At 40.6% G+C, this 27,334-nt stretch overlaps 1 protein-coding gene and 1 long non-coding RNA gene across 3 annotated transcripts in view; one reads left to right on the top strand and one right to left on the bottom strand.

Annotated features, from left to right (window-relative positions):
* LOC122539115 (sestrin-1) overlaps window positions 1-27,334 on the top strand; it is a 233,758-nt gene that overhangs the window by 8,247 nt on the left and 198,177 nt on the right. For both annotated transcript variants that reach the window (XM_043673766.1, XM_043673765.1), the window contains exons 2-3: window positions 25,129-25,416; window positions 26,579-27,211. In XM_043673766.1, coding sequence (XP_043529701.1) covers window positions 26,961-27,211 — 251 coding nt within the window. In that variant the 5' untranslated portion in view covers window positions 25,129-25,416; window positions 26,579-26,960. The remainder of the gene's footprint in view (window positions 1-25,128; window positions 25,417-26,578; window positions 27,212-27,334) is intronic.
* Window positions 16,306-23,268, bottom strand: LOC122539126. The gene is made up of 3 exons (XR_006308987.1): window positions 23,001-23,268; window positions 16,517-16,823; window positions 16,306-16,425 (listed from the first exon to the last, which is right to left on the bottom strand). It is a non-coding gene; the product is annotated as an uncharacterized LOC122539126 (long non-coding RNA).

Here is a 27,334-nt window from a genome sequence, read left to right as displayed (position 1 = left end):
TCCTATCCAGAAATAATCGTCTTTTTTTTTTTAAAGAGAAAAAAAAAAAAAAAAAGAAAAAAAGAAGGATGGGGGAACAAAAAAAAAGGAAAAAACGAGGAAAGATCGTACAAGCCTTGACATTGACGTTTCTCTATTTTTTTTTTTTCTTTTTTCGTTTGCCTCTTTGTAATGAGTTTACAATTGTAGTCAATTGAACCGGCCGATGGGAAGGGCAGGGAGAGAGAGAGAGAGAGAGAGAGAGAGAGAGAGAGAAAGAAACGGCGGTCGTAACAAACGTTAACTCATTGTTTGCTCTGGAATTAGACTCGCTTTTAAATCGCGTGCTCGCGAGGTAGAAATTTTCGGAGGCTGTCAGCGTGTCGGAGCTGCCGGTGCCATTAAACAATTTCCGGGGTACCCTCCGATGTTTCTGTTCTGCAGACCGCCGGGTAGGTGCATTCCCATTGCATATTTATTAGACGTCACGCCCGATAACAATCGGCCGATTGTTTAATTCCTCGTATACGATGCCGGCTCCTCTTTGCACGATTGTTCGCTCAAATACACGCTCTCCTCTCTTTTTTCTACTTCTCTCTTTCTCTCTCTCTCTCTCTCTCTCTCTCTCTTTTTTTATTCAGTGTTGTACACGTGCATGGTGTACGTACAGTGACTCACAAAAGCATATTGATTTATCATGAAAAACTTCGTGGTATGCGCTTTTAACACTCGTGTACTTGACGTATTCATATTCTCGTTACTCATATAGTAATTTTAAGCAAGTTTGCGGCAAATATTTGGTAATTTTTATATACGTTTTCGGGACAGTCGTGTCTCACTGTAATGAATGTCAATGGAATTTCAAAATGTCTCGCCTGATATGCGACTTTTGCGAAATTTACAGTAAATTTTGAATCGTGAAGCATATATGAAATATAGTTCTATAATATTTAGTATATGAAATCTACCGAGGTTCTACTTTTCTGACTATATTCTCAAAAATATGCACGTGCAATCTAATCATGTATATTGTGTGTGTCATATAAGACATTTTGAAATTTCATATATTGTAATGAGATACAATTGTCATGAAAAATGTATGTATGTAAAAGTTGCGAGATATTTGCTGTATATTTAGTAAAAAATTACAATACGGTATGAGTAGTCACGTGATAAGCGTAATATGGTGCCACTGAATATTGAGATTTGTATAACAATTGGATTGGTTTAAATATTTTCGTTATCTCTGCAGAATCATTTACATTAAATGTGTTAGAACTTCTCTGTGTATACATATTCTTAGATTTGTTTCATAATAGTCAATATTAATGAAATTTTCTATAACACATTTAATATATATACAAGAAGTTACAAATATTCGAACTATTCTTTCGTGAATGAACATTGTACATATGTATGTATATAGTCAGATTTGTTTCAAACATTATTAAGATAATCATCAGTCTCAGTCAATTATCTCAATCAGCAGTTGAGTCTCGTTATATTGCTAGTAAAATTTCAAAATGTTCCGCATAATGCACACGATGTGTTCACGGAAGATTTCTAATAAGCGTTGGGATACTTTTGTGAGCTACTGTACGTGGATGCGTGCGTTCGCGGATACGTCCCTGCGATCATATAAGAGGCTTCGCTCGTGCGAATTTCTTTCCATTATACGCGGGCTTTTGAAGTGCAAGAAAAATAGCCTAGTTACAATGGGTAATTTTCGTGCCACGGGTTCATTTAGATGAAGAGATTGCGCTCTTAAGCTCTCTTTCTCTCTCTCTCTCTCTCTCTCTCTCTCTCTCTGTCTGTCTGTCTTTCTCTCTCTTCATCCTTTGGCCATATTCGCAAAGCCATGAGATTTAGCTAAATTGAATCTATCCTAGATCAACCACGAAGAAACTATCCCGTATAAACAACCAGAATATTTCCTCGTTCCCCCTTTTCCGTCCGTAGTTCACGACCTATCCTCATACGGATATTCTAATACCTAGAGAACATCTTGATCACGAGTTGCTAGAGACGGATTTTTAACACTTTGGGGATCTGAAACTATAAAATTGTTACTACGGGAGTCTCTAGTTAAAACAAAGCAAAAAATCATTTTATGAGATCTTTATTGCAATATTTTAAAATCTTACTACACAGTAATGGACAAAGGATACAAATATTACATTTTTTGAAGTATAGTTTTTATTTACTTACTATTCTTGTCAAATATAATTTGATTCTTGAATCTTTCAGAGTTTCGTATTATTTATCTCTTAAACTTTCTTTTATCCGTCACCGTGTATATAATATAACGAATATTAATAATTGTAAGAACAAGTATAGTTTCCCGTCTGACCTTCGTATATGCAAATTGTTTTACTGTTCCATTACACGATAACGATCTATTTGAAAGAACGATTAAAAAGTTCAATTGTTTCCCGAACATAGTTGTTCTGTATTTATTTTTCATCATTGACAGTTTGAAGAAGGTTGTTCCTGTTAAAAATGTATCGATTTTATAAGCGTCGTTTTAGTCAGGTTAAAATTTTTATCTGAGTTTCTGCATATTACTACAACAATTGAGCTGTTCATAGCTTAAGCGATTAATTCCACTTTTTGAATTTTTTAAAACTTTAGTGCTGAGGTACTTGATTGAAGCTATATTCAACCCTCTATATTTAATAGTTTTTTTTAAATATAAAACTTTTTAACCTTCTTTTTTAAATGAAATAACAAACAAATTTATTCCAAGAGTCAATGCGATTATTCCAAGGATTTTGGATATCGTTAGATAAAAGCTACGCTAAAAGCTGTAATGCCGCATTTAAATTTTAAACTTTAAAAGGAATTTTGAAGAAAGAATATTATTTTATCATTTTTTTTTTATATTTTTTGTTCCGTGGTTTCTGATAGTCGTTTATTAATTCCTTTGGTAAGTAAATTTTTAATTGTCTTTGCACGCTATTAAAATTTTTGATAATTATGTTTATGAATCTTTTGGACAAGCTCTTTTTCTACAAATTTTTATTCTGGTATTTCCACAGCAACAGATTAGCATTATAAAAATCGTTTAATTAATTCTTTCAACAAGCGGTCTTTTGAACCTCTTCGCCATTACGGACGAGATATCTCGTGTCGCGGTTTCGTTCGTGAGGTGCGATCAGATATCTCCTCCTATTTTACGCTAACAGCGAAAATCTTTTAATTCGATTATTTGCATAATAATGTATAATCTTTATTAATTTTTTTGATGTGCATTTTGGGATAGTGGGGGGGGGGGAGAGGAAGCCGGGGCCCGAAGTTTATATATACAGCGTTATTAGCGTCGTAGTCGAGGTAAATCTGCCCGTGCCCAGAGGGTCACGATGCAATTTATGAGACGTTCGAGACGTTGACCGCGTATGCAAAGTCGAGCACGCGAGTCTCTGATTACCAGACGCGTATGTACCAAGTGTCGTGAACTTACGTCGCCGCGACTTTCGCGAGATCGGAATCGCGCCCGGTTAGTACGCAATCTTGCCACGACACGTTTAGCCGTGGCAAGAACTTGGAATAGGGCTTGTTACCCTATTCGTGCTCGCGACAGCCTGAAAATACCGTCGCTCAAAGTTTCCCCCTCTAAGCCCTTAACGAAGTTAAACTTCCTTCAACTTCGCTGCTCTTCTCTCGTTGCTGCTACAGCTCGTTTTTTCTTCTGCCCATGTTCGACGTATACGGGCGATGTTTCGGTGTCTTTTCTTCTTTCTATTTTTTCATCTAGTCGAGCTAGATGTTTTATGTAAATGCGAGCAATATGAAAATATATCGTGCGAGCAAAGGAAGCTTGAAGAGTTGAATGTAGGGTAAATCGTATCGAAATTGTAGTTTCGTAAAGTGGCAAGAAGTTGTAATAAAAATGTTAAATGTGAGGGAAGGCAACAACATTTCAACGTTTTCACTTTTCTTGTACTGCTAATTCTAGTATGTAATAGATTCAAATCCATTGTAATCGCTGGCTGGACATTCGTTGAGTAAATATTAACAATGATAGAAAATTCCAATTATTACTATTATTATTATTGTTTTGTTTTAAATAATCAATGGATTGTTCGTATTTACATATTTAATATATGACAATCTATTTCTTTTTCAAAGACACATGTAAAAATCTACCGACGTCCAATACTAATGAAAGTTATATTTTTGCTGCTACTGCTAATCTTTAAAAAAAAAATTTTTAATAATATTACAGTATCATGTACGTTTGATCGTACAAAATTCTTTTTCTCATTTATAGTGAAGAGAATAACTGAACGAATAATCATAGGCTTTGTACAAATCCTTTTTTATTAATATTTAATTAAAAATTCTTTTATAATATCCATTTTAATTTATAATCCTTTATATGCTTTTTTTACCGTTTAAAATCACGTTGAAACACAATAATTTCTTCGGGAACCGGCATGTTTTCAATTGTATTTAATTAATTATTTTGTAAAATATCTTTATACACGTGATGGTTTATTATACCATCCGTTCGGTGCAGTAAGCCAATATATCGATAAAACAATCTCACACGGAATGCTTTACAACGTGGAAAAACGGCTGAATCGTCGAATATTCTTTGTTATAGGCAAATAAAAAAAAAAAAAAAAAAAAAAAACACTCGCAACCTCGAAAAATCGCTTACATTAGCGTTACATTGTGCAAAATGTATTTCTGCAATGCGTACGTTTTGCATACTATAACATTAACAAGGATGAAGGATTACAATTTACGCGAAATCTCTATTATCCAGTTGTGTTCTTCACTGTATATTATGGCGATCATATAATGACTAAACTGTTCTATGACGAAAGTGACTTACACTTATGACTTCTGATTGGTTTCATAATTGTAGATCCAAAGTAATAATAATAATAGAGCAATTGACTTCTAAACAAATATGAAGAGAATGAAGTAACAATAATGATAATAAAAGGATCCAAATAAAATATTTTAAACATTTTTGGAAATATGTCGCCGAACGAGAATCAATTTTTTGTTTTACTAGTTCAGCTATGCTCTCCGCGGTGTGCTCGTAGAACAGTTCAGAGAAAACCCGGTGTATTAGCGTACGGATTTCTCTCCAGCGTAGAATTCGCCAGCTCGACGTATGTAGAAGCGGAGTTAGGGGCAGGGGGAGAAGAATCGTATGTGCGAGATGGTACGTGGGCGCGGTACAGATCACGTGCAGAGCCGGCGCTCGTAAAATATCAGGGTCGTGCGAAAATTTCCGCGACTCTTCTCGATGTTTACAAGCGATCGTCGATCTTCCGTGTTCTTTCTCACGGGTCCGCCGCCGTGGATAGGCGCACCGCGGGTTTTTATGCGGGTATTCTATACGCGCGGAACGGGAGCGGCGTTTACACGAGCGAAGAAACGAGCGAACCTGCGAAAAATCTGTTCTCCTCGAAAGCACGAGTCGATCTACGTTTTTACGTTTGGCTGCTCGCTGACCCTTTGCTACCGTCAAACTGACCTTCTATCGACGTGACCATCCGTCTCCAATGAAATTATTTCGCGAACAATCATCAATTTGATACTCGTATTGGCGAACTTGGGGAAAAAAGTAATTACGTCTCTTTTCTATGATGGACATGTAAATAGTGTATCTTAAGATGTAACTAATTTCATTTTAAACTGGTTGTTTAAGTTTGCTTTTATCGTTTGTCGATTTTTAATGGAAAATTAGGAAGGAACATCTTTGTCATAGTTTGCTATACTGTCTCTGCTTATAAAAAATTATCTGACGTATATGCTGAGGAAACCTTCAAACTACGGCAATGTCAGGATTGATTTGCTAAATTTTCGCTACTGACAAGGATATCAAATCGTTCTTCAAATTTTATTTTGTTGAGAAAAAGATAAGAACTTCTTATGAACCAAATGGTCAATGTATTACTAAAGTTTTTCTCATGAAAAATGTGTTTTTCATTTCCACACACACACACACACACACACACAAAACATAGTTACTTTTTTGCCAACCTAATACAATACTTTCCTCATTTGTTGAAACTTGGATATAGTTTGTTCGTCGAATGGTTTTTAACGTAGGCGTTTAGTCGTGGAAGATGTAGCGTAATTGCCTCGTATTCGAATCTATTAGAGTACTCGTGTGCTTCGAGCTTTGCTCGATGTTCTCAGAACACTGTTGCGGATATCGAGAAACGACACTGTTTTTACTTTTAGTTTTATTTGCCTTGTTACATAATAGCATTTAAATGTTAATCAACACCTTACTTGGTTAAATGAATTCTTGCTCGTTGAATTGATTTATTCGAAGGAGAGATCTCTGAGATAGTGAAAGGAATCAGTGAATTCCTATTATGCCTACGAACTCCAGTTATATAAACAAGAAATTCATATAAATGACGTTTTACAAATTGAACGCGAACCAGCTACGCATACACTTGATTTGAAACATACTTTTAGATTTCTGTACTTGTTCTCATTAGCGAAGCCACTTGACTCCCAGTCATTTGAAACCTTTTTTACTAACGCGAACCTGTTACTTCGTTGAAGTATCTTCCCAGGCATTGAGCGAAGTTGAAGTAGAAGAATACTTAATTTACATTCCTTCAGATCAAGTTGATTTATATGCACGCGAACTTGAAGCGAAGTTATTGAATTCAAACGTCTTGAAACGAAGCAACTAGTCTAATGAACCATGTTCCAGAGAGCACGGAAGTAGAGTATTATTTCTCTACGTTTGTTATCAAGCGGCTTGAAATTATTACATTAGCGAACCTATATTGTCTCGTGAATTTGAACCTTGGCTTGAAATGTACTTTAGATTTCTACGCTTGCTCTCATTAGTCAAGTCATTTGGAACTTGCTAACGATTTACTAAGGTATTTGCCCATGTTGAAGTATTTTAGTTCGGGCAACCATAGATCAAATTGGTCTAGACGCACGCAAACTAGAAGTAGAGTTATTGAACTCAAACGCCTCGTAAGCAAATAGACTGATCCAAAACGGAGAGATTCTGTTGAGCGGTGAAATAAAATTTTACTTCTACCTCTGTTGTCAAACGATTTGAAATCGTTACTCTGAATCTATAGTGAATGAGTTGTCTATACATTTGAACGTAAAACCTGTTCTGTGTTCGACTCGAAACATACATTTCGATTTCTACGCTTGTTCTCATTAGTCGAGTCACTCGACTTCGCAGGCCCGTTAGGCCTCGTTGAAGTCCACTTCCAAGCCTCAAGTTGAAGTACGTGCCTGCTTCGTTTGCATTCGAACGCCTCCGAGTCAAGTCGACTCGTGTGCAAGCAAACTGAATTCAAACGCCTCGAGACGAGAGACCAGTCGAGGTTTCAACTCGAGGCTAGAACGTCGAGCCATATTCCGCCGGAGCGCGGAAGTAGAAAAACCGTCGATCTAACCGTCCGATTGCTTCTCCGGGAGGCAATCTACTCCGCCGGCACTGATTGTCTTTACGATCGGTCCGGTTCGACTGGCACAACGAAATTGAGAGAGAACGATCGGGCTCCGTTACCGTTATCGAAATGAAGCGGTCTCGCTACCGGGACGCAAAATAGGAAAGTGCACGGGTGTAGGTAGGTTCGCGTGCCGTACAGAAGCTGCAGTCGGCGCGAGGTTGTTGCATGGCCAGCGGTGTGCCAACCTCTGGTATCGCGAATCCGCGCGGTGCCATTCTGTTAGCTAGCACCCTTTTTGCAAACATATCGCCGCGGTCGTTTTCTTCGGGGCCGCGCGTACTAACTTTCGCGTTATTATATCCCTCTACGCGCGCGCGGGCGCTTTCTTTTTCTCTCCCCCCCCCCCCCTCCCCCGATTTTATTTGTCCGTTTTGTTCTTCGTTTCGAAACCATACGGAACGTTAACTCTCCTTGCGAGCTTCTTTTTTTTTTTTTCTTTCCTTCTTTCGTGCGCTGTTCTCGTCGTCGTCGAAAGATCGCGCCCGACATCCTCTTTCTTTTCCCTCGGAGGTAACGACGCGTCCTCGCGTTCTCGACTACTTGTTTCGTCTCTCTGATTTTTCTCGTTTCGCAACAGCGCGAATCGCGCAACGTGTCGCGAGTTCGCGATGGCCTGCATCCCCCACCTTTGTGCACGCCGTCTCGACGAGCCGCGCGCGTTTTCTTCTTTCGACTTTGCCTCCGCCTTCTTTTTTATCTCGGCGAGTTTCTCGGTCAGCCAACGAGCACAGCTGATGGCGGGAAGATACTATATAATTAGAAAGTATACGCGTAGCCATGTGGCTCGGTTTAAGGTGGAGTCTGTAAATACGTCTTGCAAATCTGCCGAGAGAGAGAGAGAAAGAGAGAGAGAAATGGCAATGCAGGGTCGTTAGTGGTTTACTTATTTTAGCTCTTTTAGCTCGCCTCTTCCGGTTGTTTCTTTCTTTTCCCTTTGCTCTTGGTCACCGTCATCATCATCATCATCAGGCTACTAAAGATCACGGTTTCGAACCTGTACACTACTTTTTACAAGCACTTGGGCAGTTGGTACGCAATTGAAACATTAGCATTTTCGTTACATTCTGATCTCGATTCTTGATTCGATGGTAGAATATTTCTCTTGAATTGTCAATCTTTCGTCTCTTGGTGATAACTGGGTTTGAACGGGTCGCAAAACTGAAACTAAAACGAGGAATATACACGTGCAAGTTTTGACGAAAACTCAGTGGCCATTTCATTCACTCCAAAATTCCAATTTGATATAAATATAATCTTCGTCGATAGACAGAATTTAAATTAGGTTTAATCTAGTCTTTTAGGATTTAAATTAAGGGCTGAATTAATTAGGATTTAAATTGAGAACTGAAGTGTCACCACCTTTATTTGAAATACGCGTGTGTAGTCTCATTTGATTTTTGAAATACGTATATTTATATGTTTAGATGTATCCAAATATATATACTTCCCCTTTTTCTCCATCGTTGTTGATTCAATTCAGTCTAACGACACCGGTCCACAAAGAACGCGCGCGTACGCTTATTCTCTCGCCGCGTGTCGACAAGATTGATATTTTAACACCCCTTGTGTCGTCTGCTTTTAGCAAGCCGCTTTGCCACGTGTACATACACGCATGCACATATATACGTATACACGTTTCACCTGCGCAAAGAATAGGAAGATTCGCGTCTCGATTACAGGGGCCGATGAGCACGTTCGGTCGATTTGACTTAGCTAGGCGAAAAAGGGGTGTCTCGAGGAGTCTGGGCAAAGTTTAGGCAGGGGGAGGCTTTCCGTGCGGTTTGATCCTCTCTCTGTCTAACGCGAAAGTTGCGCGCAGGTTCGTCCCGTAGGGCTGTTAGTTGCTACACTAACGTCGTGGCGACCGAACGAAAATGAGAAGGGACAAAATCAGTGCGTAATTAGACGTCTCGACAGACAGACAGCTCGTCGACTCTGGCTCCTCTCTCTCTCTCTCTCTCTCTCTCTCTCGGTGGTTGGATGTCAGCGGGGTTGCCCGCTCGACCCCCCGTCACGGTGATTTCAGATCTTGATTATTCGCCAAGTTGATTGCGGGAGTCGCAACGAGTCGATCGGATCCTCGCTGTTCCTCGATCGTCGGGAGTTTTGGAACCCGGGTGAGTTTCTTTTAACCCGGATGACTTTCTCGGTCGTTCGGACGGAAAGAACGGAGAGGAAGAGAGAAATAATGCTATTTCGGAGAAAATTGTCGCGAACGGGGACAAATAGTTTACTGTAATTCTCATAACGCACAGATGGTCGTGCAATAAAAATAATGGACTGCCTTGCTTAACTAGCGCCGCACAAAGAAAAGCAGAAACTTCTTTTAGAGAGGTGCTTTCGAGATAATAACGTCAAGTCAAAAGTACGTTCTCCTATCTTATGTGCGGTGATTCGCGACTTTATCCGAACATTTGCCGTGACAAATTTTCATTGGACTTGTTATATGTTTTGCGCAGAACGTGCTGGAATTTTATTATTATTGTGACGAAACAGAATTATCATTATTGTATTACGATTATTCATTGCAAATATAATGGAACTGTTAAATGGGGCCACCTAAAATTGTGGTTATAATGTTGTTTTAAACTACGTATTTTCAGTTATAAGTATCTTTTTTTCTCACATTCCTATCTTGAAATAATAATTGACTAAAAATGTAAAGTGAACTATTTTCACTGGTACATATGCAATTTTACTTGAAATAATGCAATTCTAAGAAGTTTTTTGATGCAACGATGAATAAGACGAACATTTAAATGACCTCATTTAGTTGGTCCTTCCCTCTCTTTATATGTTCATAAATAAAAAATATGAAATCAAATTAATCAGTAGTCCTCACTGGTTCGGCAGTCTGATACTGTTGTACAGTAGAAAAAGAACGTAAAGTAAGTGGTCAGACGCATCTGTTCCTCGGTACCTATAGTAGAAAAGTAAGTGAAAAACGAATTTTCGCTGGAATGTTGCATGCTAGGAAACTATAACTACTCTCTCTTTCTCTCTCTCTCTCTCTCTATCTATCTATCTATCTATCTATCTATCTGTCTGTCTCGTTATTTACGATCCCACGATAAGTAGTTGTTCGTCATGATTCACGATGAGGTACACCTTGTCGGTTTACTCGTCCGTTGCGCGAGTGCATCGGCTCGGGACGCTCGCCTCGCGTGCATAATACAACGAAACGCACTATTCACGCGTGTAACGCTCGGCACACCTCCATTCTCTTTCTCTGGCCCGATCTCCTCGCGGATCCCTCGAGGGAACCGCGTTTTCGCTTTTCAAACATGCTTCGAGCATTACCGTCGAGCTTCGTCGACGTTGCGTGCACGTTGCGTTGTTCAAACAAACGGCAGGGAGGAGCCATCTTGTCTCGATGATTTACATGAGATCTTGGCGACTCCTTCGCGACCGCGCAATTGATATGCACGCGTGCACGCCCGCGTACAGCGGGTACGCGAGTTCCACCGTGCACCGAACGTTCCGTGCGTTCGGTCTCTTTCGCGTAGGTCGTAGGTGATACGTGTGTAACACCGTGATCGTGCCGTTTTCTTTTCCAGCAACGTTTGTTGCACGAGGAACGAATCGCTGTTTACACGGTTTGCTGCTGGCAAAATGTTGTTCCCCTTCGCTTCCAGTGTTCATCGTTCACATCGTCTAGATTTCAAGCGCAGATTGCGCGCGTCCACGGTGCCGTGACACACTCCGCGATTTTCTATCAATCCCGTCGAAAATTTCACTGTCTCTCTCCCCACTTCTGCACTTTCACGATTTTTCTAGAAGAAAAGTCCACTTCTACTCTTTGTAGAAATTTTTTTTGCACACGCACATCTTTTTTCTTTATTAAAGTTATATTTGATTCGACGGAGTCCATTCTTTTACTCTGGAGAAGACTCTCTAGATAAGAAAGTAAAAGTCTCGATCACGGATTCTTTGAAAAAATGATGGCGGTCTCAATCTCTCTGTTTTTTTTTTTTTCGTTGGTTTTACGTCTGCTCCTCTCCAGCTTCATTGTTAATCATTTCGCGGTGGTTATCGGATTTCGAAGAAACGACGGTTGACCTCGCGATCACCTGTGCGGAACACGCGATCATTAAGCGCGTTCCTTTCGCTCTCTCCTCTGATCTCCACCGTTTCTTTCTTTCCTTTCCGTCGTTCTGCTCGTCGTTGAAAGAAACGTAAAACCTCGTAATCATAATTCTCCAGACCAGTTGGAGTAACGAGTTCCTCCACGTAGAACAGAAGCAATTATGATCGATTGTTCTTTGGGATTGTACTTAGTAAAACTGTTTCTTTTTTCGGGATCGTCGAACGAGATACACGTTTAGTCGATCGTAGCTCGAACACGGCCGATAATCGTGGCCGAGGAACCTCGACGCGCCATTGTCTCCGGATTCTTCTCTGCCCGCTGGCTGATTAAAATTCATAGAAAGTGCAAATTAACCGTGACGCTTACGGCCAGGTGTTCCTGTACGCGAGGCAAGGATTCCATACGATAGCCCCGGTCGAATGCCTGATTAAACCTTCGTGCCCGTACACGTTCGTCGGCTTGGCCGTACGTGTTATGACTCTATTCGCCCACTTACTGGTCAGTGACGCTCGCGAGTCAGTAAGATCGCGGCCAGTTCTGGCACGATTTACGGATGTTATATAACCAGAAACCGGCCGAGACGCGGTAGTACGACCCGCTGTCACGAATAATTATCTATAATTAAGTGACGTAGTCCGGCTGTCGAATCGATGAATTTATTTCGAATCGGCTGCCCCGTCCGCGATTTCGCTGTCGACGTTTTAATGGAACGTGTTTACCCAGATCACCGTCGGTGTATTTTTGCTGATCGTGCGAGCGTTCCACTTAATACATTCTTTTATTCCTTCGGTAACTTTGTTCACGGTTCGACGAGCGTAAAATCACCTCGGGCGATGCTTAACCCTCGTCCGTCAATTTTCCAATTTCATTCGTTTCTTGGTGTCTCTTGATCCTGTCTGGGTCTTAGTTAAGACTTCCAAGTAAGTCTTCCAATGGTTAAACGTTCGTGTCCAGAATGAATAGTCAAATTTGTAAATTCTTTCATTAACGACAAATGAAGTAAAGCGTCTGTTCGATTGCGCGTACGATTCACACAATACTCTCGCGCACAGCTGTTTAATTTCACACCGTGATCTTATCTCTTTTAATTTTCTCCAACTTTATGATCGTTTGCTTTGGACTTCCTCTTGTTAGATCTAACGTGGCTCATGAAAGTACATATTCGAACACTCGTTGTAATAAAAACTTTCACGTATCTGTCTCTCTCTCTCTCTCTCTCTCTCTCTCTCTCTCTCTCTCTCTTTCTCTCTATATATATAAAGAAAAATTTCATTGATACTATGATGAATCACGATTGTCGTGATTATATTGATAAGACTTTGAGCCAACCTGACAATCTATGTAGAAGTTGGACGATTTTTATTGTGAATATGTATCTAGCAAAAGATTGGTATATTATTATCTTATACACATAATAAATATTAAAGATGGTCTCACTGATTATGGTGATGATATCTTATTGATAAAACATTATGGTTAAACTTAAACATTTTTATAATCCCTGAAGAAATATATATTTCTTTTAAACTGCAATTTCTACATATATTTTTAAATTTGTTTGACCAATATAATCACAGTGGTTGAATCTTACCAGTATCAATCAAAATGTTTTACATCGGTATCCGAACACTTTCGTACTTATGTACATCTTCGTAAAGATGGTACATTCATTGAACAATTATGGTACAACGATTCAAAGCCAATGGCACCAAGAGGCTTGATAACGAGAAAATCATCAAAAATATATGCTATATGTTAGGAAAAATAGATTTTATGACAAGGGACGTGTCGAGTGAAGGATGAGGGTCATCCTCTTCCGGATGGAAGTCTGTTCGGCAGGTACGCTACCTGTATTACCAGTAGCACCTCGTTCCCTCATTTTCTTCTTTTCTTTCCATTCCGTTTTAATCTGTAATCTACATTGCCGCTACGTTAACCGAACTGACTTCGTAAACTTTGCACAAAGAACGGATCAAGCACGATAATCTTTTTTCGGAGGCAACAATGGCGTAACCGTGCCCCCCTCCCCTTAGCCACGTTCATTTCGACAAAGGGTTCGTTAGTTTCGTCGGCAAATATTTTCCCAGGCTTATCTGCGACAACGTTAGCTCTATGATAACGACCGGGCGACTCGTCGCGTTGGAACGCCGACTGCCGCTTTAAGGAATACACAGAATACACGCATCTAATATATCCTGCTCTCCTGATCTAGTCGGTGAGGTGATCTCTTTATTGCGAACGAATGGATTAAGCAAACGAACGAGCGGCGGCTCCTTTCGTCCGGTTGGCGTAACGATGAGTAACCAACGATAACGGGCCGTATCAAGATCATTGTTAATAACAACAAATTCTAGCTTCGAACTGGCTCTGGTTGTCGTTGCTCGCTCGTGGTTTCTCCTGTTTTTCTCCTCTCGGTTGGGCTCTCTCGCGTGCCGCATGGAACGAAGACAAAACGCGGTTGTATATTCCACGGTTGTAGCTCGCGCGAGATCACGCTGCAGATTTCTCCTTGGCAATCAGGGTCGTATTCCGCCTCCCTCTACGTGACTATCTCGAGCGGAATAGCCTCGTTTCCACCTCGTCCCTCTCTCTCGCCGCGTATTACACTATTATCTATCTCCCGAGCGGTTATGCCCGCTGGACGTTTCCAGCCGGTGTAACCGAGAGCCAGCAGCCCCGGTCAGCGGCGTGTTCGATCCGTGAAATTTCGTCCGGCGATCTCGAAGGAGAGGCGTTCAACAAGTGTTGCACGCGAGGAATGGAGCACGGCATGCCACATTGTTGCAGACCAATGTCGTTGCACGGATTACTCGGTGCAGAGTACAGTCGATATTTCAAAGAGAGAGAGAGAGAGAGAGAGAGAGAGATTAATCAAACTGCTTTATCTAGAGTTATAATCTCCCGTTGTCCTAGGTTATTTCCATACGTCTCATGCGAAGCAGAAAATGGGACTGGTAAATTTTCTGGAATGCCTCTCGTCTCTCGTGAAAAGTTGGAAACTTTAAATTAGATCGTCTTTGATGTTATGAACGTCGTTCGTTAAAATAAATATGGATTATAATGGGATTAATTGGATCGCGAACGTCGTGTCAGCAAGAGAGCTTAATTGAATTGCTTTATTTAGCGAGAGGCAACCTCTCGTCGATGCGTGTTATTTTCACGTTTGTGTGTATGTGTGTGTGTGTGTGCAGTATGGGGTATAAATATCGATTGCAAACTTTCGGATATTTTTATTGCTTTAGCGAGAGCCTGAAGATTGAAAATCTGGCCGTTGAATTGATGATATATTAAAATTAAATTCAACGTGGCGTTTATTTGAAAAATTCTCAATCCGGAATGAGGCTAATGTTCAATAAAGTGTTCAATAAAATTAAATTCAATGTCTAGTCCACGAGAGACTTCGTTGAACTGCATCATTGAATGATTTGACCTTTCATTAACTCATAAATATCGATTTCAAGCGTTTGATTTGATATATTTAATTTATTTATTTATTACAGTTATTTGATGTTCGTACAATGTAGATTTGTATGTTATAATATCGAATTATCGACGTGAATGTCGCTTGAAGTGAATACTTGAAAATCGTGCGTCTATGTTTAAACTGCTTGATAATTTCGTGATGGAAAGATCAATCGAGACTCGCTTCAAGCCACAAAATCTTTATTTTATCTTCTTCTAAGATGTTCTTACGCTACACAGCGAACGCGAATGCGAATTGAAAAATATTCTTCACAGACTGAGTCTGCTCTCTCTGCTATTTAGTGATCGAAGGAAGTCTCTCCTTCTAAAATTTGACGCACAATTTTCATTCGATTGTTGAACATTTTCGAACCAAGCACGGCAAGCCCGATCGCGTAATTTAACAATACGTACGATATTAAACTGGAATTCAACGTAACGTGTGTTGCACAATTAAGGGGGAACAACGACATCGAGTGTACAAAATTCTCAAGCGAAATGAGACTAATATTCAACAAGTGTTGCATACATTGCCTGCGAAAGCATACGTTACAATGGTACGCGGCCCATTAGTATCCCGTACATCTGTTCTGCCCCGAATGGAGGGCGTATAACCGGGAAATGGCAGCGATATTAAGTACATTATTTTAGGTCCCGTTTCTCTTACTTGTTATGCCGGTGCCGTGCGACCGATCGTACACCTTACTTGCATTTGCCACAAACACGCTCGAGAAACACCGATGGTCATCCGCGTGGTGTTTAAATCCATAAAAATCAATTTCCCTCCCCTCCCCGCCACCCTTGGTTCAACAAGTATCGCGTGCAAGAATATCGTACGTTCAGCATCGCGACGCGAATGTAATTTTAGGTTAATGAAAAGTGGGAATAGGTGGTTATATTAAGGACATTATTTCGAGTCCCGTTCGCGTTGCCTCGTTCACGGTTATATATCTGCCTCTGCTACGCTTGGAAACTTAATATTTAATTTACGACACACCGTGTACGATAAAACCGTGGCTATTAAAGTATGAAAACTTGTGGCAGAGAGATGGAGGTTTCAATCTGCAGATTAATGGGGTAGATTTCTTTTTTTTTTTTTCTCTCTTTTTTCGTTCGAAATTGTCCGCTGTTGAACCCTTAAAGATTCGTATCGAGGAAATTAGAACTCCAGACTCCATTTCAGTATAATAATAGTATTAAAGATAATAATATAATAGCATTATACATTATAATATAATAATATAATAATAGTATTAAACATAATATAATAGTATGTTAAACATAATAATATAATAATAGTATTAACATGGCACCCGATATTAAATTTATCAAATCGTACGAGCATCACGTGCGGAGATCCCGGAGAGCCCAATCGAAATACATAGCAGCGAATTATCGAGGCTTTCTTCGAAATTTCTCCGATTGACGAAGAACCTGCAGGCAAAAGGAAACGTTAAGCAAATTATTAGGAATCCTGCTGCGAGGGTTTCTTATCGATTCTTTATTACGAGAGAATCTCGCTTACCGTGCAGGAACGCTAGTAAATGATATTGTTGGTTAGCAGTACGGTCTCAGTTAGAAATTACTCGACGCCTGATCTTCGTGTAACCTCGGCCACGTTATTCTCCAATGGTGTATTAGGCAAATCGTACGTTATCTTCCGATCGAAAATCCCAATCTCGTAGGAAGTTCCGGAGCGCCTTGAACGCCTCGCGATGCACGTCGATTAGCATAAGTGTTATATGGCTGGTATACTGTGCGGCGTGTTTGCGAGTCGATCGACTGGTTTTATCTTTTGATTTAAAAGATTGTTCACTTTTGCTGAAATGAAACTTTGGAGGAAAATGAAACTCTACTGGACAATTAAATCACTAGGGAGCAAATAATAATTTATCAACGAAGATCATAATTGAATCGATAGCCGTTGATGATAAATAGTCGATATTTCAAACAGTTACAACTTGTACGTAACAAAATCGTGAAGTTTGAACTAAAGAAAAAAACCCAACATCCCAAAATCATGTAGCAAGTTCTAAGAGAAAATTTCAATCTTCAAGACGATGACTCTATTTGTTGTTAGTCGTGTAAACAAAATTTTCTACGTTTTTAGAGATGTTTCATTGATTCCCGAGGATAAAAGTATCCTTACTTTTCCATTCGTGTTACGATGTAAAAATATAGTTTTACAATCTGTAACTCTCCGTGTTTCCTACGTAAAAACAAGATTTACAGTGAAGTAACAAGATTTAGGATGAAGCAACACATTAATATAATAGTTTGGATGTTTCAGAATATGTTTAATGCTTCAATAGTTAACAAAATTTGCAAATAAAACATTCCTAGTTTAGTAAAAACACGTTGAACGTGTGGTTCTAATTCAATGTTCATGATCTGTACAGGAAGATAATTTATTGATTAAATTTTCCTATTACCCTAGTCACAGTTCAAAACAGACGGTCATTATGTTTTTCACAAAAGCAGTCGTTCACCACCATCTATCCAGATCAGGGCTCAAAGTGTGGGTCACAGAAATTCTAGCAAAACTTAAAAAATTCCTGGACGCGCAACGACCGCGAAGATTAATTCAAAATCGAAAAGTTTGGTCTTTAAAATGGAAAAAGAATTGTTTTCGAATAAATTTTCTTCACGACTCATCATCAGCGAACGTTTTAATTCTTATTCCTAGTTTATATACCCAGAAATTCGCGGGAATATTTACTCGGATCGCCAAGTGATAAAGTTTGAGAAGCCCTGAATCTAGATGGACGTACGATTATCAATCCCATCGTAGCGATTGAATCTTTCGATAACAGTCTTCCTCGAGGTCGCGTGATTAGCGATCGATTTATGAATCATCGAAACGAGGGAAGATTAATTCGGGAGCGAGGGAGGAGTTGCTCGATTTGGCGTTGGTAGACGAGTGTTATCGCGGGTGTCTCGCGTGTCGCAAGGCCAGAACGCCGACTCGGCGCTCTTGCAATTTGCGTTAAGCACGACGGCGAGCGAGCGTAACAACGCCTCGCGTTTAGCAAGCTTTTTGTCGCCAGCCGATATCGGTCGAATCGATCCCGCCAAAATTATTACATTGTGACGTCCACACAGGTGAGCCTCGTGTTCTTCGGGCTGATTGTCCACCGGAGCGATACACACACTGATAGAAACGATTCTCCTCCCTGCCTGTCTCGGTTTTAAGACCGTCTATAAACCGTCTATAAACGGCCATCGTAAATTTAGCGATGCATCGGTTAATCTGGCCTCTCTCTCGGTTGGATACATGTTTGTTACACCGCGAGGAATTACCACCCGAGAAAGAACGCTCGCCACTCCTTTGACCGTGTTCAGGCTGCTACCGCTGGATTCTATCTGCCAGTATCCACGTGAAATTACGCAACGAGGAAATCAGATAGTCCATTGATAGGATGGCAACGTGAACGTGTGCCGGTGGCTCGCTTATTGGTTTCGAGGGAAGCGAAACTGGTCTCGCTGATACGAGAAACCCATTACGCTGTTACTTATTTACGTGAACCGTGGAGGCCTGAGGTTCGAGGAATATTCCACGCGAAACGGCGTGATCAGCCGTGTACAGAATGTTTTCTCACGACCGGACGAGGATAGCGAACTGCACGAGATACATTTCGTTGTCGGATGGAATCATCGAACGCGTCGTGGTTCGATCATCGATCACGCGACCTCAAAAAAAAAAGATAAAAAAAAAAGAAAACTTCCTTCTTTCTTCGCCTCCTTTTCTCCTTTTTCTTTTGAAATCTATGAATTTCGTGAATCGAGAAAGGGAGATCAAAGACGCACGGTGTCTGATGTATAAAACGGTGAATCGAGCGTAACGCGATCGTGTGTCGAAACTCCGCGATACCGGACGACGGCGGTCTATAAATATGCGATCGGAGGTGAAATTGCATTTTCTTCGTTGCGTCACGACGAGCTCGCCAAGAGAGCGAGCGGTTTAACGAGCCACCGGCGATAATTCTTTACGGCGCACGGTAATTACACGTGACGGGAGATGATAATAAGCATGGTTAACAAAATGCAATTTATCGTGGATCCTCCGTGTGAAAACGTATTAAAGCCGCAAGAGGAGTGGCTTGGAACAATATCGCTCCGTGTTCTTACGTCATTGGACGTATGCATCGGCTCGGGTGTTCTAACGTGCATTTTACGAATCCGAGCCAAGTTTCATAGCTTTGGAGTACTACTCGAAAGTAAAAATGTTGCAGTGTATTTTATTTATGTAGCACAGTAGTGCCCTCATAAATTTCCATAGTCGGGACCGAAAATGGACGCTTAAGAAGGGCGGTGTATTTTGGCATCGAAAGAAAGATGCGGGGATGAGCGAGGATAGTTTAAATTCCAAGAATTGGTGGGGATAAGCGGCGGACACTTACAACTATGGTCACTTACGAAGGTACTACTGCATTAAGTGAACAATGACAGAATAATTTTAGAGTACAATTCTGCTTTCAGTGATAGTATTACAATGATATGATTTTCAGTGTAATGTACAAGTTGGGATTTTGGAACCTAGAAAGAATATCTATAAGTTTCGAAATCATACTCACAAGTAATTCTATGTTAGATTCGAAAGTGATATTTCATAAGTAGACTACTAGAGAAGGACTCAAAGATGCATATGTGGATGTCACGCATGCTTATACCGGTATACAATGGGACAGCATGTTTCATTTTTGTTTACAAAAATTATAGCGTGCTTTGAATGTTAAATATACATTATCAATTTAACAAAATCTCTGTTACGTAAGAAATCATCTCTCTGTGATGTTTGAGCTAAAAGATGCATTCAGTTGTTTAGTCGGTTGTTTATCTGTATTTGTATCAATTGTCAGGTAAATATTTTATATTTTGCGCGGTTGAGGATCACGTATAGAAAAAGGAGTATGCTTCGTTCAATCAAAAACTTTCTGACGCACGTCGGAACTCACGTCAGTTTCGAACTTGCTAGTTTCGAAATGCTCGATCTCAGCAAGTATCAGTTTTTAGTTTCGTACGCACGAAGCATTTGAAACACACAGGAAGTGTTGTATAAAAACATAAATTACTCGAATAAAATATATAAAATATTTTTTATAAACACGAATTGTTCGAATGCAAATTGGAGGTACGTAACGTGAGCTCGGTAATAGGTAAATACTGTAATATTGCTTGCGTAAATATTACACAAAATCATTTTCACGAATGTGAGATCGAACAACTGGAGTTACCTGTAGTACTTATCAGGTATTCGATCCTCAGATGTTGGTAGACTGAAAAACACGTCTACGTGATACGTGTGTTTCAATCGCGGTGAAATCGATTGCTTTTGATTTATCCCGATTTTCATTAAATTCCAATGGCCGCCGGCGCGGCGCCGCGAAACGATCGGTTTAATCTGCGGGACCCTGACCATCCTTATATCTCGAAGACAAAGTACGCGTATTAGGAATGCATAGCAACGTGCACCGGCATACAGTAGCTACGGCGCGACATTAATAATTCATGGCAGTGCGAACAGGGAAGAGTTAGGCTTTGGGGAATTATAAATATTTAGATCGTTCTGAAGATCGTCGGCGAACAAATGCTGGAAATGCTGAAACACCGTTTTCTGCCCTTCTCTCCCCCCCCCCCCGTGCTTTCCTCTCTCTCTTTCTCTTTTCTACCTCTCACTCACAGTTGCTTCTTTCGTTTCCATGCCCGATAAACCTCGCCGTTATGCCGCGGGATGCATTGTGCGTGCGTGACTGTACTCCTTTTTCCTCTCTTGCATTCTGATTATTGATCTTTTTCTTTATCTTGCGAGAACTTCACGGTCGGATTCTTGCTCGTTAGATGTACGAACCAAGCGAAATATTCGAAGACTGCGGGGGAAAGAATGCGGTAAGCTCGTTCTCTACCTTTCCTACGGAGGGAGGGTTCGATTCACCTGTTAACTGGATCGTTCCTCAAATCTCTAGAAATCTCCAAGATCTTGATCTTAGATCTCTCGATCTTTCTAGGAATTTCTGTCGCAGTTGCAGGAAATGAAAGAAATAATCGTGCTTTCTCATCTGTATTCAGAATTCTCAGACCCGTGGGTCTGAGAAATTAGAACAAAAATATAGTTATCACGTTCTTCCTCCGCCTGGTATTCACCTGGATCACGTATTCAGAATTCCCTTCTTTCTCACAATCAGCCATACATACACACGCAGTCGAACGTCTCGTGGATTCTGCAAATCGCTTCTCTCGTTGGCCTGTCGATGATGCCCCGGCGTAAATTTTCTCGATCGTCGTTCGCGTGAAATTCCCCACTCCGTTTCTCCGTTGCGCTCGTGAAACTTTTGCCCCTCGCACGATCTCTCGAAAAGGGCGTCGATCCACCGAGAGCCGAGAAACGACGCGCGGATATTAAAAATCAGAAACGATGCGAACGCAGCCTCGTATTGCTCGACGTATCGAGTGCCAACGGATATCGATGGTCTGCGGGGAAAAAGGCTCTCGAGTGGATCTCGGTTAGGACGAGACCAGGAAGTGGAAAAAAAAAATGGAAGAAAAATAGGCATTGTGCGGAAAAATAGGGGATTTCAGCGGGACAGAATTACCGAGTCGTGTACCGAGGAAAACGATCCGCCGCAGGCGTTCTCCGCACTTTGCGCAATAGGAAAACACGCGTTTACAGGCGCGTTTCGTTGCGTGGGATCGAATTCTTTGCGGTGGGAGCTTTTTATTACCCGCTTAATGCCGCGGCTAGAACACGGGGATTTACGCAATTCCTCTTTGTGCAAAGTGGAACGCATCTTATCTTAGAAACTGCCTCTGCGCGTCTGTATTCTCGCGCCGTGTCTGAACGGACGCGCCTAAACTATTGTAGGATTGCTCAAGACCGAATAATATTGAGCAATTTGTCTTGTAATTTGCCAAGTTCGGTTGTTGGTAATATTTAAGCTTCCTATATTTGAAACCGGACTATTTATTGTTGGTAGCGTGATAATCGGCGAAATATATATATCGTACATACGCTTACGGCGGCCAAGAATTTGGGCACACGCTTGTGCGTGAAGCGTATAAATTTTCTAACATCAGTATGTGCGTACGTACTTTTAAATATATTAGTGATTTCATTGCCTGGAGTATTTTAGTAAAACGAACAACAACGAAATATTAAATCAACATAAGATGAATGCAGCAATGGCGTACCTTAAAATTTGGCTGATACTGTATTCATATTGGCAGCCTTATATAATTATAGTTACGAGGATGTAACTTCTATTCATAAAAAAAAGGGTCAATATTAATGTGTTCTCAATTGTAATTGCTATTTACTTTGTTTCTTACCTAATACTTTCTAATTGACTCAACTCTACCATAATTTATTTGGTTATTTCAATTACTTTCAACATTTACTTTCAATATTTAACATTTTTCCTTGTCGGGTCTAAAAGTACACAATATTTTATCGTTTTGTCATTATTATTTCAAAGACGAATGATATTTCGCAATTAAACTGCGGACCTTTGTGCATTTATTTAAGCGAAATTGACATACTCACGCAATCACATTTTCAATCACATTCTCAAAGCCATTAATCTGCACAAAAATACACAGCCAGCTCGACTATTCTGCATAAAATTCATGATCGAACTTTGAATCTCAATTAACCCAAGTAACCTCATTTCGCTCGATGTATCACTCGCTGCTCTATCCTCGTTAATACCATCTCCAAGGTGTCACGATCAATCCTTTTACTCCTGTCTGCTCTTATTTTTCCTGCCAGTTATTTGTTATTCCCTCGCCGTCTATCGATTAACAACAGGCTATACGGTTATACCTGACGACTTTACGCTGTAATCATTTCGTCTTACCACGCTACTTCTTCACGACGTATTTTATTTAAGTTGCCGTAATGAAGACCGGTGATTATCGGGGATTTTCAATTGGCCCTCCCGACGCTATATACACGGTCTCGATCACCTCGGAGGTGTGTTCAAACTATTACCTCTAATGGTTATTAAAGAAATTACCTGACAGGTAGCTACTACGCAGTAGTAGTAGGGGAGGGAACAGGTTTTATTGTGTCGAGCGAACGTTTCTTCTCTGCCGTCTCTTTTTTTCTTTCCTCCTTTTCCTCTTTTTTCGATATCGAGCCATTCCACTTTTGACGTGTTCCAATCCGAGTCCCGTAATGCGGTGAAATCGACGTCGACTTTCTTCTCTGTCGAGAGCACCGAGAATGCACAATCCCCCTCCTTCCTTTTTATCCTCTCCTCGCGACACCAGTTGGCTCGGTCTCTCCCCTTCTCGATAAAGTTGCAGCGTTCACGCGACCTTTCTTATTTCCTGAACCTTTCCCCCCGGTGGCCTTGACCTAGGCCTTCTCCCTGGCAGGGGTCGATCAATCAACGAAGACTGGTGCAGCCTGACATCGGCGAATTGCGTAAATGGCCCGACCTGGCGTTGCTCGTTTCGAAATTGTACATTTCCAAGCCTCGTGGCGTGGAACTTTCGTGTTTCTGTGAAACGAGCGGTTGCTATGAAATTTTTACGTGGACGAAATTGCGACGAGAGGTTCGATCGATTGATATTTACAATGATGACCACGTTCGATCGATCTCTACAGCGAGCTGTCTGTTGGATCGATTCGAAGCGTTGAAACGAGAGCTACAGCGAAGAGAGTATAAACGAACGAATTGTATTTCGTAAATCATTCTTTATTATCAATGACATTAATCTCTCGATTTATACATTGTTACACAATATATTTGTGCATTATTCTATGCTTGTCAAATATATTTGTATTGCTTAAAATTTCGTGGTAGATATAGACATGCATACATACAACGTAGTATAATATTCTATATCTATTTTGAACTACTATATAACAATTCTTTTGTATATTATATTATATATAGATATACGAGAAAAATTATGAAGCAAGGTATTAATGTTGATGATAATATTACGTAACGTACACACGATATGATATATCATACTATAATAATATTATGTAACGTACACATGATACGATATTATATTATATAGCCTTAGTATTTCTTGTACACCTTGAGCAAAACGTCGATGGAGCAAAAGTTATTAGTTGAATTATGTGTTCCTGACGACAACCTATCTCGCTACCTCGAAATGTCCTCCAATACTTACGAAATGACGTCTATATACAATACAACGATACATAGCGTAGCGATCTAAACGGTAACAAACGACTGGAGCGTGGAATTAATCAGTACAATGCGACGCTGATTACGCGGTTGAAGTTCAGAACTCCTCGGTAGGGTTACCGGCTTTCAATTGTTCGTTGCGTAATGGTTCGATCGACGATAATCTGCTGGCAGCACCGTGGCCGCGAGGAGAAGTGCTTCCCTATTAGCTTTCGGTTACGTTGCCAGCGCGTTACCTTTGCCTCCGATGGATATTAAGTCGATCGATGACGATTAACTCGTCGGGCAAATTGAAATTCAATAAGCGGCCAACACGAAATCAATAGCGAACGGCACAGCGTGTTCGTTCGTCGTTCCGATTCGTTTGCATTTCCTTCGGTTTCCCATGCCTTCTGTCGCGCGTTTCTATTGAAACGTTTCGTTTCAACACCGTTCTGCGCCACGCGAGGTCACCGCGAATCTTTTTCTTTTAAGGCGTTTTTTGATATTTTGGTTTCAAGACGAAAGAGAATTATTGTAGTACATTATCCTGGGGATGCTACAACTTTACTGTTGGACGCAAGTAGATTCGGTAATGTTGGGACGAATAAACCTGCTACTACATATTGTTAGACACAGAAAGAGATCAATAATCGCTGACTAACACTGTTGACAAAATATATCATTGCACGGACAGGGAAACAAAATTATCCTAGGGCCGTTCCCGTTTTGTAAATCACAAGTTCAAAAGACGTAAGACGAATAGAGATCTTTTGCCTCGTTCTTTTGCATATTGCTAATGGATGTTTGTACTTTGAATAATTTTTACGTTTTTTTTCTTTTTCGCACACTTTCCATAAATTCTCGCGCATTGCAATTTCTCACGGACGCACGCAATAATAATTTACGATTCACGCGATCTGGAAAACAACTTATGTAATGTGGCGCGGAAGACACCTGCAGTGTGTTAGTGCGATATGATTTTTCTTTGTTCCAGGCGTCCGATGGATTAACGAAGTCGGTGAACAGAATCCAGACGGAATCGAGGACGAGTTCATTGCAATCGGAATTTCAGTGACGTTTCAGCGGCTTGATCGTGATCGTTCGTAACGATGTAAAGAACAATGTAACACCGTTGTCCGTGGCACACGTGCAGAAGACTGAGAGAGACCAAGTGGCAAGGGACGAAAGGAAGGGATAAACAATTCGGCGAAGGAAAAGCGACGTCGATCGATCGGTTCCTTGTAAAAAACGAAGCGCCCGATCGATCGGTTTCCTCTCGAAGGTATGCCCTCGCCAGAATCGCACCTGGTTTTCTTTTTCTTTCTTCTCTCTCTCTCTCTCTCTCTCTCTCTTTCTCTTTCTCTTTCTCTCTTTCTCTCTGTTTCTTGGAAACGAAGTTCCACGCTGCTAGATCGCCACACGATCGCCCGACAGGTCGAGACCGCCTACTTTCTATCGCGCTGCAGCGACTCTCGAGGTGCACCGTCGGTAAAATCCTCCAGAAACGAGTTTTACGGCCGATTCTCGCAGCGAAACGCGACGAAACGGCCGTAATTACTCGAGAATAGCACCGTGAGGCTCCTTCTTCTTCCATTTCTTTTTATTCTCCCCCCCCCCCTCCCCTTTTTTCTTCTCATTCTCTCTCCGTCTTCTTTGTTTCACTGGCTACGAGTCGATTCTGTGCAAGGAGTAGAATACGAATGATAATCGATTGACCGTAAACGGGTCGATCGTGTTGGTTGCCGAAGAGATTCGAAGACGGACGAGTCGAAACAAATTGAATCGTGTGGCGATTTTAGAGCATTCTCAGTTGATGGTTTTGAATCGTAAAATCCTTACCTGATATATAAAGACTTGACAATATAATAATGGTAATTTGTTTCTAATAATAATTCATTTATTGTGATTCTTTGGTCAATAATAGACTATATTACGATATCATGATACATACGCTTGATTGTTTGAAATTTACAAAAGAAGTTACAGATGCAAGTTGGAAAATTATACTAAAAAGTACTAAAATCGAATGAGCTGTTTACGTAAATAATTTTATCAAAGTATTATTTCCCTAATGACAATTTGAGAATGTGAAAAATGATATTGCAAAGTTCCATCAGCTATAATTAGCTATGAATTTTGAAAAGAGGGCTACGTTGTCATAATTATTACATCAATATTCGTTATACTGTAACGGACGATGCTAATGCGAGAACGAATTTAATCGACTAATCAATTTGATCAATTTAATCTGAAATGTATTTATATCGACACGATAAGCAACAAGCATGTATTCTCCATATACAATTTTCTACTGTTGTGTTGCATTGCATCGAATTGAAAATCTTCGACATCGACACACACGTGCTGATCTGATTCTTACAATTTCACATTAAACGAATCGATTTCGAGTTCATTCACGAAAACTTCGTGTTTCTTGTTTCCAGTTTTATTACACTACCGTTTCGCGAGATCGAGCAACAGGAGACTAATATCGGAAGGTGGAACAAACAAAGGACGAAGCGGTGATCTGAGAGAAGCTACACGGGTTAACCCTTATATCATAAGCAGATTAGATTAAATTAAATTCTCAACGCTTTCGATTTGTCGCCGGGTTTACGACCAGATACACGCGCTTGCGTATCGCGCATCGACAGACCTGTACAAAAAGTGAAAGAGAATTCGGGTGGATAGAAGAAAGTGCATATATATATATGTAGATATATATATATATATACATACATACATATATACATACATACGCGTACACACACATACGCACGTATATATACATATACGAGTAAAATCAACGAGGGAAAGTAAGACGAGATGTACAGAGATCCGAACAGTTCCTCGGGAAGCGGTACCTCCACAAAGGACGACGAGGTCGAGATCGTTAGCAGATTTTTAGCGCCTTTGTGTGCGAGAGATGAAACTGCCAGAAACATCGCTCTGGCGGCGGCCAGGAACACGGTCGAGGGATGGCTCGGAGGGGTTGGTAGTCCAAATCACTGGGACGACACCGGTGAGATGGAGGACTCGGAGAACGTTGGGGGAAAGTTCAAGAGCCAAGATGGAAGGTGAGTGGCGCCAGCACAGACATATGTACATATGCATCTTTTTTTCTTTTTTCTTTTTTTTTTTTTTGCACCGATACGCCTTCGATAAAATCTCGCATGTCAATATTCACGACCATTTCTATA

Source organism: Frieseomelitta varia, unplaced genomic scaffold, assembly GCF_011392965.1.
Source record: "Frieseomelitta varia isolate USP_RPSP 00005682 unplaced genomic scaffold, Fvar_1.2 scaffold_191, whole genome shotgun sequence".
In the NCBI taxonomy this organism is placed as follows: domain Eukaryota; kingdom Metazoa; phylum Arthropoda; class Insecta; order Hymenoptera; family Apidae; genus Frieseomelitta; species Frieseomelitta varia.
This window is presented reverse-complemented; position numbering and strand designations above follow the sequence as displayed.